The sequence below is a fragment of the Paramormyrops kingsleyae genome, chromosome 16 (genome assembly GCF_048594095.1).
Source record: "Paramormyrops kingsleyae isolate MSU_618 chromosome 16, PKINGS_0.4, whole genome shotgun sequence".
Lineage (NCBI taxonomy): Eukaryota > Metazoa > Chordata > Actinopteri > Osteoglossiformes > Mormyridae > Paramormyrops > Paramormyrops kingsleyae.
The window spans coordinates 22,499,762-22,516,279 of record NC_132812.1 but is presented as its reverse complement, the minus strand read 5'-3'; the positions used below and the strand labels follow the sequence as shown (position 1 = coordinate 22,516,279).

The following is a 16,518-nucleotide window of genomic DNA, read 5'->3' as shown; positions in this document are numbered from 1 at the left end:
TGCTCAGTCCATTGCGGTCGCAGGCATGCGGCCTGCTTTCGCTCATGCAGCTAGTCGGAAAGCGCAGAGGCTGCACGGGAGCAGCGGCACGGGAGCAGCGGCACGGGAGCAGCGGCACGGGAGCAGCGGCACGGGAGCAGCGGCACGGGAGCAGCGGCACGGGAGCAGCGGCACGGGAGCAGCGGCACGGGAGCAGCGGCACGGGAGCAGCGGCACGGGAGCAGCGTGCTCAGACTCGGATGGGTGTCGACACATGACACACAATTCAGTTGTGAGGGTGGGAGAAAGAAGCTGGCTATACGGGCGCAAAGCTCATCGAAAATTAATATGGGGGGGGGCAGAAGTGTTTTTGACTGTCTTGCCAAAATGACAAGACTGCTTTTACATCTCAGGGTGCATGGGGAAGGCACATCCACTTCTTTATTTTTTTCCTCGTGTCGGAACATTCTGAAACACTGCAAAGGTGGCCAAGGTCGAGGTATCCTCTCCCAACCGGCCGGCCCAGTTTCGCAATTGGGCCGACTGTGCCCCCTGGGTCTGGGGGCCCCGGCGATGTCCTTGCAGCAGAGGAGAAGCCACGTGGGTGAATGACACCCAAGCGTCTGCATTTTACCTGATTTCTGCTCTAGCAGGAACTTACAGTCAATAAGGAAACAGAATCCTGCAAGGAAGGCCTGACTGCCGCTTCTAAATATGACACCCGGCGTATTCCTAAACATTTTTCCAGCTCTCTTTCCTTCCTTCAATCTCCTTCCCCCACTAATAAACCTCAGACCTCATGCGTGGGAACCAGATGTAATAAAAGTTGTTACTACTGTGTTCTAATTGCACAAATGGCATCTTCCTGTTCCAGTTGGTATGGTATGGTTTTATCTCACTGTAATTGGTGTGTTACCCACATTCAAGACAGTGTGCCCCCCCCCCACCCCGGCGGTTTAATTTTTAATTGTAGTCCCAGTTACTTATTCAGATTAAAGAACAGGCTTCTCTTTGGTTGGTGTGCAGTCTGTAATTTGCCCACCAGTCTTGCTCCATCAGCCCGGTCTGCTCCCGGAGATTTGTAATTAGCACTCGTTAATCAGGCGCCCTTTGACTCTCCTCGCGCTTCGTAGGCGATCGATCGCCCTGACGCTGCATGCTGAAAATTTAGAACCGCAAAGAATTAAACGGTGGGGATTGATGTCTACGTGCTGCAGAGTGCGGTTCATTCGGCCAAAGAGTTCATGCTTTTTTAAGTTCGGTTTGGTTTCACGTAATCCACGTAACGTAGGGTGGGGTGGGTTTCCTGACCATGCTGGGCTCCGCGCTCGCTCCCAATCATTCCTGTGCAGCTCACTCGCCCCGCTTTGCCCCCCACCCCCCCGTTCGTCCATCTCGATTTTTGCTGCCGGCTGAGTCACCACGCCATGGACCGGACAGGGGTCCAAAGCACGGGTCGCTGGTGCAATTTGCTGGGCCCTCCTTCGCTGGGCCAAGATAATATGGGAATTTTTAAAAATGTCCCCCCACTCCTTGCCTTGATTGAAACGTTTATCACGCGGTTTGTTTAGGCTGGCAGCGACGCAACGAGGCCCCGCTGCCAGTACTCCCAGTGCGCCCATTAATCCACCAGCTGCGCTAACTCACCAGGCAAGTCCGCCCCCCCCCCCCCCCCCCGCCAACCTCTCTCAGTTAACTTCACAACTGGACCCTTTCACAAGCCGGACCAACCCGTTTCCCTGCCTAGAGACATGAAGGTGTTCTGGAGAAGAAATAAACGAACGTGCTTCTGACACGTTAAATGTCAGATGTTGTGATTATGCATCTTTTCTCAAGGTTTCAACAGCATGGTCCTTTCTGGGATTTGCACCTATGGCCATCTGTTCATGACCGGGGCTCTGTCGGTGCTCCCAGATGATCTGCACCTTGCCTTGACATCACATGGACCAGCAGAGACAGGAAGCCATCGCTGCGGTCACACAGGGCGAGAGCGCACCTCTTAGAAGCGGAGTACCAGCGGACATGCTCTCCTTCTTAGGCACCTGCCTTTTTCCAGTAGTTCCTGCAAAACCTAGAGATGGTTTCTCCAGACCCGCGCTAGGGTTCGGGGAACAGAAGGAGCCTACAAGTAACTCTAGCTTCCGGACATAAAGCCAGGCACATTATTAAGGCCGACCTCAACTAAATCCCAAAGCTTCATAGCAGCCCACAGGTCTCAGAGGCGACACTGCCAGTAAAATTTGCCGACAGTAAAGTTAAGCCACAATAAGGCTAAGATATAACATACAAGATATGATCAGAGGCGGTTTGCCGAGAGAAACATGACAGCGGACGAAAAAATCCTCTTTGTGCAGTAAGAAGAAGGAGGGGTGCATGATTAATTAAAGAGAATCCTGTTAACGACAGGGGCTGGAACAGAGAACAACCAGGATCGTCGTTGCTCTGATGCTTTATATTGGCATGACTCGGATGCTAATGACAGCCTTTTGTCCATGGGCTCATCCTTAACGAGAGGTTCAAGTCTTTTGTCACATCAATCATCTGAGCCCCCCCCCCCACTGAGATGGGCACGCAGAAATGGAAATATGAGCCATTTCACTGTCGTCATTTTTATTACATTCCCCCTTCCCTTATTGTGGAATACCCGCATTCCTAAAGTTTACACGTAACCCATAAACGCGAAAGGCACGGTCTAAGTTTCCAGTGGAGGATTCTGGGTAGATGGGCCGTCCTCAGGGGTTAAAAGGGGCCAGTGCTAGTGATTTAAAATGACCACGTCACCCAGTTAATCACAGCCCGCGAGGCAAACAGCCATTGTAACTGGGTGGAAAAAAAATGGGAAAAGGCTGCTTTAAATCCAGGGGTATTTCTGAACATACCTTCTGTGGAGTGAAGCATCAGACTGATGAAAGGCATTGGTGATGTTGCCCAGCCCCTGGGACACTCCTCCGTCTAGCCCAGGGCACATTTCCACTCTTTTTGGCCTTTTCCGCACACGCTGACGCCGAGCCAAGCTTGCGGCAACGGTGCTGAACGCAGCAGACTGCAGTGTGGCGGTCCGGGGGTGGTTCAAACTCACTGCCGCTCGACGGGTGCCCACCCTCGCCTGCCGCCATGCACTGTGGCAAATTTATGGGCCCCATGACCCGAGGAAAATGAAAGCGAGACAGAGTCGTTGCTGAGTAAGGCCATCACGCAGACATCCGTCCAAGATGGCCCCCGCGGCGAGAAAATCACTGGTCTGAATTAACGGGCTTGGCCGTCTTCTCCATGCTACTGGCCGGACAGAAACGGGAGCCAGAAACACGGTCTCTAAACCCGCCGCACGCCGCTGTCGGATTCAGTGACATTCCCCCAGCTCCGACGGCCTGTGGGAGATCAGAGTGCGGCCATCCAATAAATTATTCATGAACGCCTTCCAGTTCCCTTCCATGTCACCTTGCTGATTTTTGAAACGCAGCTGCCCGTAGACATTCGTCTGCGGGGTTTGGAAACCGAAAATGACAGCACCTTCAGGGAATGGGACTGTTCTTCATAGTCTTGTTCTTCAGGACTTTGAGGAATATTTGTGGTTTATAAAAATCAAGCTAGCTGTTTGAATCCTTTTTTTTTCAGCCATTTTTTTCTTTGCAGACTCTTTTATTTACACAGACGTGGCCTCCAGGATGTATGCCGGTATCGGCGTCTCCGTCTGGGGCTTTCGGTACAACAAAGGCCAATTAGGTAGCCTAACTAATTGCATCCAAAGGTCTGTGTTCACTAATAAAAGGGCAACACCATCATCTGGGGGAAGAATGGGATTCAGACCATTAACTGGACTCTCTGAGCTTCTCATAAGTTCTTAATTGCCTTGGCTGCGCCTATAGACACTTTCGATCACGTTTAACGTTGTTAACCTTTAAAATGCCAGTGGCTTTTGGTATTTTCTCCACCCATCTTCCTGCTCCACCCTACCTGTCCTCAGATGGTGAGCAGGGATCTGCTTACTGGCCCGCTGCTGTACTACAGCTAAAACCCAGGTTTGTGCTCCACAGCTCCCCACCCCCCACCCACATGAAAAGAAAGCTCCCCCCCCCATCCCAACAGAGGCTCCTGCTGACCCACCACTCAGAAATCCACTCCCATGTGGGAGCGCGGCCACCCAACCCATTAGCAGTTCAAGTGGCTAATTAGACTTATAAGTAATTGTGCCAACACACTTGACCTCCAGAGTAAAAGGCGTGTCGCAGAGAGAAGGCTCTGAGGAGGACCACAGCCGCTGCACTTGCTCCAGCCCACCGCTTAAGTTCACAACATTGTGACACCATCAGGATGTCAACACCGTGTCACACCAAATCGACACCATATTAACACCCTATTCATTAACATCAACAACCATTCTGACTTTTTTAATCCAGTGTATCAAAAGTGTATCAGTCCAAATCACCATAGCTCCGTATCAACACGGCATCACTCGGCCGACCCAAATCAACAACAGGACATCAGCTGAACACCACAATGTTCGATGGACACCACAATGCAAGATGCTACATGTGTCCACCAGAGAACTTTTTTGAAAACTCAACATTCAAAGCAGGTAATTTAGTAACACATATAGTGTTTAGGTCAAAAATAACGTAGTGTTATGCTATCACTTAGCTATTATTTAATGACAAACTAATTGTTCTGAAGGTGCCCCATCCTGGGTTGTTCCCCGCCTTCTGCCCATAGCCTCCGGGATAGGCTCCAGACTCCCCCCCCCCCCCCCCCCACAACCCTGAATAGGACAAGCAGTTACAGAAAATGGATGGATGGATGGATGGATGGATGGATGGATTTGTGCTTTAGTAGTAACTGAGTTGCTGAGACAACCACGCTCGCTAACTGCTACCTGCTATTGCTAACCGCTAGTAGGGCTTTTGGTGTGCAGTTCACAGTGTGACCTACCTGCACTGTATTCCCCCGAGGATGACACAACGGCTGCACCATGAGGCCATTTGCAAGGCTAGGCAAATGTGCAGACTGCTTATTTGCTATATTGCACAATGAATGCTGGGACAGAGAATTCTGTACATAAAACCCCAAACCCTATGTCATCCTTCAAGGAAATGGAGCCGCTCAGCATATTATAGCAAGATAGAAAAACTGGTACCTATCCAGTATTTTATAGCCATCCATCCATCCATCCTTTTATATAATCCATATATAAGTGTGTAAATATATACCTGTACTTTTTATACAAATCAATAAAAAACTGATCAGATGAATTACATTACTAGCTTAAATCTTAATTAACAACTGATAATTTAAACTGGAAAATGTGAAGGATGAAAAAACTGCTGTTTTCTCTCCCCTCCACCTGAGTAACTGAGGCGAGGTGTCAACAAGCCCCCCGGCAACGACCCGACAGTGGCGATCCTGTACAGCATTAAGGGATGTGACAAGCTGACACGAAAGGGGACGCGGTCCAGTCACGGAGCCATCAAAACAAACAATGGGAAGCACTCGTCTGAAATGATCACAAACACGTGGCCCACGGGGGCCGTTTCCCTAAAAGCCTCTTTCAAGTGATGCCTGATCCGTTACAGCTGAGGCAGCCGTGCTTTCTTACCCGCCAGGTCCATTATCCATAGATCCGGGGAAGGAGGACCCTGGGATGGGAGGGGGTCTCCACTCCCAATTTTCCCTTTTGTTTCGAACCAGGGCTCAGTAATTCCCCACAAATCTCCTTTAACCCTCTGAATCAGCCCAGCGGGATTCTCTCTTGCCCAATTAGCCATCTGCTACATTGCCCAGAGCTGGGTCATCCCACGAGTGCCCCCACAGGTGGTGGACGGGGACAGAAACCCCTTCCCAACAATGAGAACATGATGACCCCTGCCATATTGAGAGACCCCCCCAACCCATTCTGAAAGAGAGGACAGGGATCAAGACCTACAGGGCACCGGCAGAGGGAACCGACTAAATATGATTAGCATCGGCCTCATAGCTGAAAGGGTCAGTTCATGTTACCCACGGTTGGCAGGATGCACTCTTGGTCTGGCCATTCCTCCCTTTTGGGGGGGTGTGACACAAAACAGTAGCAGCATCATCCCAGGTTAATGTCAACCCAGGACTCAGTGTTTCCTTTATTCGAACTTGAGGGTGATGACAGGAAATCCCAACGAACGTAAATGTTTGGACATTTGCTGAGAGTTGTCCCCCCCCCCCCCACCCCACTCCTCCGGGGCATTGTTGGGCATCTGACTCTGAGAAGCATGCAGGAAGCAACGGCCAAACCGACAGGTCACATGTAGCGACAGCAAGTCAGGCTGAGATCCCACCTGAGCCGCCCGTCGCTCGCTGGGCCGCTTCTCAGTCCGAAGGGCAGATTGCGCGAGCGAGAAACACGAGCCAGCTAGACAACTGAGTCACTGCTGGAGGCCCAAGCACAACAGACAACTCAGGTGTGACATTCAGTCCTCGCCACCTGTCACATAGTCCTGCATATCAGGAACATGAGTGGAAATCCCCAGGACCACGTATGCCACAGTCAAACAGGCCCCGCCTCCATCTTCATCCCCTCTCCCCAACAGCTCCACTGAAATCCAGACACACACCACTGCTGCTCCTCCCAGCCTCACACACAAACCATCGCCTCATTTTTGAACATATGCTGTTTCGCTGGTGGCCACGTTTCAGGCGATTCATTAACCGGTCGCCTCGCTCTGCCCGCCATACTCCTGGCACTAAGAAAGCCGACTGGCCTGGTGCTCGAATGATCAGCACATCGATCCCCGGGCTCCCGTCAGCTAGTCATTTCCAGTTATCCACGCAGATTAAGCTCCTCGCACGGCGATGGCAGATGTTGTTAAACAGCACCTTGGTGGGCCCAACTACCCTATTAACAAGTGGCAACTCACGCATTAAAGAAAAACGGTCGATTTGAAAGAGAGCCCCGGAAGACGCCATTCAGAATGACCCAATTCATCTAATCACCATATTTTAAGGGCTGGATCAGTATTGTTGAAAGTGACCAGCCATCCAGGAACAGGGTGTAATGCCCAATAAAATGAACTAATACCTAGAAGTTTACAGGTCTAACATCTATGAGATAATGTCATTATAACCATTAATTATATTCAGCTGTATAATCGGGCTGCAGCTGACAGGCATCACAGCCACAGTGTCTCTTCCTATGACAGGCTTCAGGTTCAGTGGACATTTTGGATGGAATCTCCTGAGAGTCACTGAGACAGCAATGTAACAAACACACTCACCAACGCTGGGGAAATCCATGTACCTACCCGGGGTGCCATGCTTAATATGCTCTTAATGAGTGTGTGTGTGTGTGTGGGGGGGGGGGGGTCCTCTGAGCAGGTTAAACACACCTTTCTCCTTTTTCTGCCATGTGGTGAGAATGTATTAATGCTGATTCGACTATGTGCCAAGCTGTCTGCCCCAGGCAGGGGGGGGGCACGGACCCCAGCTGGGAAACATGGCTGGGGCAGGGCCCGGCACTCTTAGTTGGGGAGGGGGGGGGGGAGTGGGGGCGTGTGTGTGTGTGGGGGGGGGGGGGGGTAGGCGCACAATAGGCAAACACATCCATCGATGACGGATCTCCACCAATGGGGAGCAGATGTGCCCCCATACGCCACCCCACCACAGCAAAGAGCAGCACTCAGCCATATGTGAGTCATTTCAATTCTGTTTTAATGTGGGGGGGAAAGAGTTTGGGCTTTGAGAATGATGACACGAAACACACTTCTTCTGCACTCCTCTGCAGTTTGCAGTCCTTACCTCCTTGTCCACATCTGCTAAGGTAGGCAGTGGCTAAGTGTGCTCTTCCAGAAACAGAAACCGCAGCTCTGATTATAATGCAAGCAACCAGATACGGGCTCCTATTTCCTGATACTCTTGAATGAAACAGCATTGCAGAGCAGTCTGTCCTCTCATCGCACAGAAAAGTAGGTTCTGAAGCACTGATCAACAAGACCTGAAACTGAGGGCAGGTTGGTTAACAGAAGCCAATCACTGGCTTAAGGTCCAGGTGCCTGCATTCCGCTGTGGACCCACGGGGGTGGGGGGCCTAACACTTTCTATGACCCTCGTCGCCATTGACCCATATCTTACCAGTCACGTGACCGCATCTACAGGTTGCGGTATCACTCAGAATCAATGTGGCTCGAGAGACGCGCAAAACGCGCACAACGAGATAGCAAACATTAAACATCTAAACGTTAAAACATTAATAATTGCAGAACTCCACGGACAAACCTGTGGGATTTCGAAAGACCCGTTAAAGGTTCGGCCTACTTCCAGCATCACTCCGAGTAAACACAAATCTGGAAACTACAGACCTCCACCAGGGGCGACCCAAAGAACCGCATTGACATGAAAGTTACCAGCATCCTCGTCGACAAGAGCTAATCACAATAATTACAAAACGTTTTACGTACACTAATGTCCAACCTCGATGTTTTCCTTGTTCTCCTGAACAATGCAAAAGGGTTTGCCAAGAGTTGGCTGCCCTTTGCTGTGGGTGATATTATATTCTGATGTGGGGATGGGGGGGGGGGCACTGTCTATTACACACACTAGCACCCGCCCGAAAATCGCAAGTCAAATCTGTCAGTCTGCTTTACCTCATTGAACAGAACTGAAACATCTCAAGTTCAAAATAAGACAGTATTTCCCACGATAGAATACAGCTGGTATTAAAATATGTGACCTATGTTTTAATATTCAAAATTATGTTATTGCTCTGTACGTGCAGAAGAGCTGGCTTTTCCCTTAAAGTTTACACCCCAAATTCGAGTTTTCATGAAATATTAGTTTTCATGTTAAAAAATTGATAGCAAAATCCAGTTTCAACCGATGCGATTCTAACCTGTCCGGGGGGAAGAGGCTGTTAAACCAGCCAAAATAGAGAGTCGTGACCGAAACTGACAGCTTCCGCGTACAAGCGTGCGGTAACCCGACCAAGCAAAGTGACACCGGCCTCTTACATACAGCCGCATCTCCCGTGCAAATAATCTGCCAATATTAGCACATGCTTTGCCAACTGATATAAGGTCAGAAATGACATATTCCGGACAGTTCAGAGGCACTGATTGACTGTGGCGGTGTCCTCTCAAGTTAGTACAGTAAAACACTATACTGATGCTTGTTCTTTAAGACTTAGATAGAGATTAATAAAAGAAATCGGTGCTTCATACACAGAACATCGCGTCATGGATATCGGTGGCTCGACAAAGGTTACAGTGAGACGAAATGCATTCATAGATCAATACCTGCTTTAAAAAACGCGTCCGTATCCGAGTCAGTCGGTCCATCCTCCGCAGCCTCCGCCGAATTCATTATTTCTCCTTGTTGATTTTAAGGGGGAAAAAAACCTAACGAAAAGTATATCCAGTGATGTCCGCTATAAAAATCAGTGCACGATCCCCTCCATGTTCTCCAGTCCCTGGTCTCGGCTGCTTGCTTTCCTTGCCGTGGTTTTCCGTGCGACTTATTAGCGACAAAGAGCAGCGCGGCGTATTTCGCTCTATTGTTCACGGCTCAGCCCAGTACAGGAGCCCGGCGCTGGTTTTTCTTTTACGTGAAGGGAGGGGGGAATTAAATTAAACACGCGGTTGAGCTATGGGTTTGGAGTGCAGGATAGGTTCAGCTGAGCGTTTCCACTTATCTGAGCATCCCACCTCCCCAGCTCCATAATAAATAAATAAATATATGCGCCCAGACACGGCTTCAACATATGGTTGCTTTAGAGGAGTACCTTGGCAGCGTATGGCAGTGATGTCATGACAATCTGCAAAACGCCAGCGACTGCTCTGCTGCAAAGCAGGACGTTTGGGCCCCCCCGGGCAAGACTTCGAAAAGTTGCCCGTCTAAAAGACGTCTTTCGTCGCACAGATATTCACTCGTTGCCAAATTCGCCCATCGCACTCGCCAGCATCCCGGTAAGGGGGCGCTGGTGTGGCTTTGCCCCTAACAATGGGCACGAGTCTCTCCGCAGCATCCCCCGTCAGCGGACCGCTCGCATCTCCTCCCTTCCCAATTTGATCCCTTTACCTTGAACTGGCCGTCTCTGCAAACTCATACTTTCTTCAGGCACACTATAATTAGCTCAGAATAATGATCCTGAATTTGACATAAAAAAATTAAAGATAATGCATATTTCGTTTCGGTTCATTGACCGTTGTTTTATGCTGGGACTCGCCATCACAGTACTGCGTAATGAAGGTGAGGATGTAGTTTTCATAAATAGTGAAATGTACTGACTCATCCAATGTACAGTATGTTATACAGTGCCGAAGGACCATAACCTCGATGGGCGGTAAACAGAATGATCGTAGTAACATTATAGATACATATATAAAAGAAAAAAATGTATAATTATACTTTTTCTCTATGAACTCGACAAACGGGGAAATGGGCTTTGTGTCTGCCCTGCATCATCCTTCGAACTTCGATTTGGGTGCCACTTTTATGGGCAGACGTAAGAAATGCCAAAGATCCTCCATAGGCAATATACAATAAATAAAAATACACAGCGAATCCGTGCACATGAAAACTGTTTTCATGTGAAATACATTAATATGCTACCAGTTACGACCCCAAATCAAACAGAAATAGCAGTACTGCAATAACGCCGCACTAACGTGTTGTCGCGTAATCATATGGTTATCAAACGGAGGCTCCCTGTTTTGGAATCTGACCTCTATGATCAACATATATTACAATAGTCTTACATTTAGATAGATAAAATCGAAATTAAAAATGTTATGGCCTAACGTTGTGATCGAAATGCCTGGCACAATATGCCGTATCTCCAAGAATGAAATTAAAACAGGACTGAGACTGTGAGACATTGGTCATGCCTTTACCAATGCAATTACAAAAGGCAATGATTGAAAAAAAAAAGATCAGTATGTAGAACAACATCGCCCTCTAGGGGAATGCGGTGACTTAAACGCTTTTCCCTTACTCACATTAGCACCCCATGACTGTCACAGACGCGTCATAATTGTGACAAATGACATGTGGGAGGCTTCTGCTCTTCTTTCATTTAGGCAGTGAAACAAAACCACTGACAGCGACAGCGAGACTTACGTAGGAACAGCATGACCTCATTACGGGACGATAATAATTTTTTTTATACCGCTTTTACTGTTGTTATTTAATTTTAAGCACTCCCTTTCATGTGTTTTTTTTCCGGACTCAAGCGCCTCCATTTCCCGTGGGCTTCATGAATACCAGTGGCTCACCTGGGGAAACACGTCATCCTGTACCAGGACTTCCAGAGATTTTAAAGTGGTTTGTCAATAGGGTGACCAGCTAATCCATGTCAGGAGGGAGGCTATGAGCTACTTCAGGTTTCACAAACTACTTTAAGGCTCCTGTGCTGAAAGGCTCCTGTGCTCGGCTAAATAGTTCAGTTTTTCTTGTGCTTTTACTGGTTTGTTTGCTTGATTGAAAGACTCATCCGGCTGCTACAGCTCAGAGTGTCCATCCTGACATGGATTAGATGCAGGTCACCCTTTTTTGCCAAAGATGCCATTAAGACACAGCCAAGTGACATCACAGATTAGTCCGTTTTGTAGCCGAAGTTCTGACTGTCCTCAGAAGAGGTCGCCATTAATTGGGGAGAAAGAAAAAGGTTTGTTAAATTGTTTGTGAACTACGTCACATTGTGGAAATATTTTTTTCTTTATTTTTAAGAATGGGGATATTTTTTTCAGTTTTAAAACTAGGAACGTTTGTTTTTGTTTCGCATTTTCAGTTATGAAGGTAGCCTACTTCAGTGATTCACCATGGCTACACTGGCATTACGTTTTTTGGCTAAATATTTAAATGGGCATTTACCTGCATATTCAGGGAGAGATCTAGCCATAGGCATCTAGGCAGCTGCCTAGGACCCAATCGGCAGAAAGCTCCCCCACCCCCTTCAGCATCGTTATTCAACTCACCGTCCTCGAGGTCCGAGCACTGCTGGTTTTCCAGCCTTCCTTTACCTGTCAGTCAGGTGTGAAGCCTCTGACCAATCAGAATCAGTAATTATTAAACAACTACCTGGAAGAACTGAAAACACGGCCTGGATTTGGAATCGAGGTCCAGAGTTGAATAACCCTGCCCTACAGCATATTTCTGGCTACGACTGACCCTTGTCAATGGTCAACTTCACGTTTTAACGGCTTGCAGTTTTCACAGTAGCGCATGGCGACCGGCCTTCCGGAAGGCGTACTGACTTGCATCTTCTCACTGGCCTGTTTCAGTGAGGAACTCCTTTAAACCCCCAGCTCTTGGCTGCAGTTATGTTGCCGGGGTAAATCGAGGGGTCAGAGACAATCATGCGGGTATTTCAGCCCAGAGACTGCAGCATTCTGTGATATTTCATCTTAACATGATTTGACCCCGTCAGTCCCTATGTCCAGATAAATTATGATGAACCTGAAATAATGTTCATATTGTGTGTGATTTCTAAATGACAATCAACCAACCAAAGTGTGTGTCTATATTTCTGTTTGCTGATTAAAAAAATGAAATCTCCCATTTTCTGAAATTGTCCTGATATCTTTCCAGACTATGAAAAATGCTGTGACTCACGTCTGCTACTTTATATGTAGCTCCCTTAACGCCGCTGTACACTGTGAAGCGTTCAGGTCGGCCTGAGCAGGTGCTCAGTTGCCTGGAGAATCCCGTGTAAGTGGGTCCTTCCTCTCCGCGTCTTTGTTTTGTGACGGATTAAGCTTTATTGCTGTGCTTTACTTTTCAACACTGTAATATCTCTCACATAAATGGCACAACAGCATGATCAGAGTGTCTGATTTAGTACCAATCCCCAAAGACCTTTCGGATGAAACGTCGACTTGACTTCATTAACCTGACTCTTAAGGTTCCTTGAGGGTCCATTGATTTCATAAAATGTTAATAAACATTCAAATAAGTGTGCAGCTTATTACAGATCTTTTTAAAATATTCTCTCTCTCAGGGACCTATTAAGTTGAGCCCCAACTCTTTTTTTTTACACCGTATTCAGCAAAGAAATTGAGACCCTCGAGGAAAATCAAGGGGCTTCTGTCATCAGCAGGATTTTTGCCTTTCAAGTTACTTGCCATCCTACCGATGAAATGTACATGAAATTATATTATATTATATATGCCCAGAATGTTTACATCATTAGATAAACAACATATTAATGATAATGTGCACAAACAAATAAATCTACACAATATAGAAATACCTTAATACCTTAACACTGTCAAAGAACTGAGCTCGGTTAAATAACTGCTCACTGCATTAAGTGCCCCCCCCCCCATTCTCATGTCCTTCACTCTCACCCAGGGCATCAATAGGACATAAGTGCAATATCCCAGGGACTCATCGCGATCATGGTAAATAGAACCACTCCAGTATTATTTAAATACTCCCACCTTGTATAGACATTTGCACACACAAACACTCAAAGTTTACTGGCCCATATTGCTCATGCTGTTACTTTGTATGTGTGTGTAGCGTAATATGCAGAACTATACTAGTGTGTGTTGAATCTGTTTCAGGCGACACCTAATTTCATTGTACATCCATGTAATGACAATAAAAGGCATTCTATTCTATTCTATTCTATTCTATTCTATTCTACTAAACAAACATCCTTATAGAATACAGCTTCATATTTATTTATTTCTAGGGTGCTGCGTTTGTGAAAACATTGCAAATGCCATTTTTTCCCTTAAAATAATAACAATAAACGGTTCATGCAGCACTTATAAGGTGTGAAATACTGTAGGTGCAAGAGGGAACAACAATCAGATTTTATATACATACATACATCCATACACACACACACATACTGTACATATAAACGGGGTTTTGCTGTTTAAAATGTCATGAAGTACAAGTATGATGCTCTAACATGAAAAGCTTGTTTGGGGAAACCACATAATTATGGGATGTCCCATCCACTGGGTAAAGATTAGCTAAAATGCATCTTTTAATGTTGGTTTTAAAACCTGTGCCATAGCAACTCCCCATTCATCAACAGAAAGCCCAAAATGGAACAATTATTTTCAAAAAAAAAAAAAAAACTATCCGCGTAGCTCCTCTTAGGTTGATATATTTCACTCTCTGGCCCCAAGGACCTGCGACGTTGTTTTCGGTCCTGCAGTTCTTGGAGCCGGCAGGTTCTGGCCCGTGTGAGCATGTCCACTCACAGATGGGCCCGCCGCGAGACCAGGTGCCAGGAAGTGGCAGTTCGCCGCCCGCGCATGTGTCTCTCCACCGAAGCGCAGGCTGCGTGCAAAAGGCCTATTTTGGGCGCGCTGTGCTGTGCTGGCCTGCCGGACCCTGTGCCACTGCTGAGCCTGATCGCCTGCCTCAGTCCCTCAGTCCCTCAAGCCCTCCGCGGTATTATAACGAGAACGCCGTCCATACTCACATTTACATAATTAGCAGACGCTTTTGTCCAAAGCGACGTACAAGTGGTGCAAATAGCACATTACAAACAGACATGCTGTCAAGGAGACGACCAGGCGAAAGTGAGGCTACACTGAGCTTCCAATAGCGCCCAAGTGCAAGTGTGAGCAGTGTTGGTGCCAGAGCTGCTCAAAAGCTACACACAGCTACATAACTATTAACAAAGAAATTATGTAATTAGACTGTTCAAGGGCTTGCAAGTGCAAGATAAGAGTATTCAATCCACAACCATGGTTAGTCCACAGGTGATCTTGAAAACCATATGTCACTTGTTGCTTTTTGCAGTTCATAGGATAGAGTTAAATCAAACAAAGATCTTATTAAATGTATCTGACGTTTATGTTTACAGAGTAATATGAGGGGTCCTCAGACATCGGATTGATGATGATTGGTGATGTTCATGTATTACATAATCCTGCACTTTTTATACATTTATCAGTGACACGTCCACTTTGTATATATCAGTCGAATTGTATGTGATCATTGTCTTGTCATCTGTGCATGTATCCACTGTATGTATGTCAGCCATTGACAACCGGTGACACATTCAGTGTGTGAATGTACTTGGACAAATAAAGCTGTTTCTGACACAGAGCTGTATCTTGCCCCTGATACACAGGCTCACTGTTCTACCGTTTTTGCTGTATTTCAATTAAACTACACCTGTTCATCTGCCTCAGCTGCCTCTGTCAACCACTGACCAGCTCTGTCATCATCTGCTATCCCGTGGTTATGGTATCTATACTGGATGCTCTTGTATTTTTGCACTTGTTTTTGTAGGAACATAATTTTCATAGTGCCTTGATTAGAATAGCTCTCGTTTTAGGCCCTGGTGATGCTTTCTGGAAGTTCCGCCCAGCCGCACTTACGGCTAATTTGCTCTTTGACAGCTGTATGTTAGTGATGGATTATCTGCCTCGATTGTACGTCGCTTTGGACAACAGCGTCTGCTAAATAAGTCAGTGTAAACATAATGCTACTGTTGACGCGCGGTTCAGCTTTCACGCCTCCCTGTTTCCAACTGGACCGCACTGCACCCACCCCCCCAGCCCGGAGAGAAATGCTAGGCCAGGTCATGTGACTGTCACCCAGGTGACAGTCGGTTCTGACTCAGATGTGTTCTCTGCCAACCGTCAGGCCGAGACAGACTCCCAGGGAGGAGACCTACCAGCCAATGCAGCCAGACAGGACAAAGAGAGAGAGGACAAAGTCTTTTGCGGGGCAACACATGCCAAACCAACATTCAGGCACAATCTATTGTGCAGCCATTTTTAGCCATATTACCTTCACAACATGACGACAGTCTTCCATGCTGCGGCACAGAACTTGTAGGTTCCCTTGTATAAAATCTTCTAGCAATGACAATATAGAAAAGTGAATGCAAAATATCTTGTTGTAATTAAGGTTACTACTAAAAATAATAATTAATAATAATAACCCTGTTCATTTTGAGTGAAATGTTCAGACAAGTGCATTATATTAAGTATTACATATTGCTATAGCCAGAAAGAATCCATTAACTAATTAACACCTCTGACACCAGCATGTTTTCTCCCTAATTGGATAAGCTGCTGTTGGAGTGAACATCCAATCAGGTTTCCAGTAAAAAAAAATAGGAAGAAAGGATTAAAATAGCAATGCTGGATATGCGAATACAATCTGAAATCTTAATGGCCTGTTAGATATTTACGCTAAATGGGAGCAAAAATTCCAAGACTGGAGAATAAAATACTGGTTGACTTTTACAACCCATGAAGATAAATTTAAGCGTGTAAATAATGTTATTCGTAGAGGCTGTTTTAGAAAACACGAGTACCAGCATACAACAGCGCACGGCTCCACCCTTCAGGATTCCCGCCGGAGCGACATCGCTGCTTCATTGATTTAGCTAATTAAGACTCCTTCCAACAAGACTGGAAGGATTAAATGAATGGACAATGGAAAAATCAAACATTTACAATTAAACACAGATATAAGTAGCACTCTTTAATGCAGGCTAGTATTTACCATGTTTCACTCCACCTGTCTGGCTCTGTGTTCTAACAAGATTTCTCATTTAACATTAATATTCTCATTAATATTTTCATACATATTTAATGATAT

At 46.7% G+C, this 16,518-nt stretch overlaps 1 protein-coding gene across 2 annotated transcripts in view; it reads right to left on the bottom strand.

Moving 5' to 3' along the window:
• LOC111858319 (kalirin-like) overlaps positions 1 to 9,732 on the bottom strand; it is a 142,071-nt gene extending 132,339 nt beyond the window's left edge. Inside the window, exon 1 of one of the 2 annotated variants that reach the window (XM_023839981.2) lies at positions 9,231 to 9,732. In XM_023839981.2, coding sequence (XP_023695749.1) covers positions 9,231 to 9,297 — 67 coding nt within the window. In that variant the 5' untranslated portion in view covers positions 9,298 to 9,732. The remainder of the gene's footprint in view (positions 1 to 9,230) is intronic. The other variant, XM_023839982.2, reaches the window with a different exon arrangement.
• Positions 9,733 to 16,518: the final 6,786 nt, after the last annotated feature.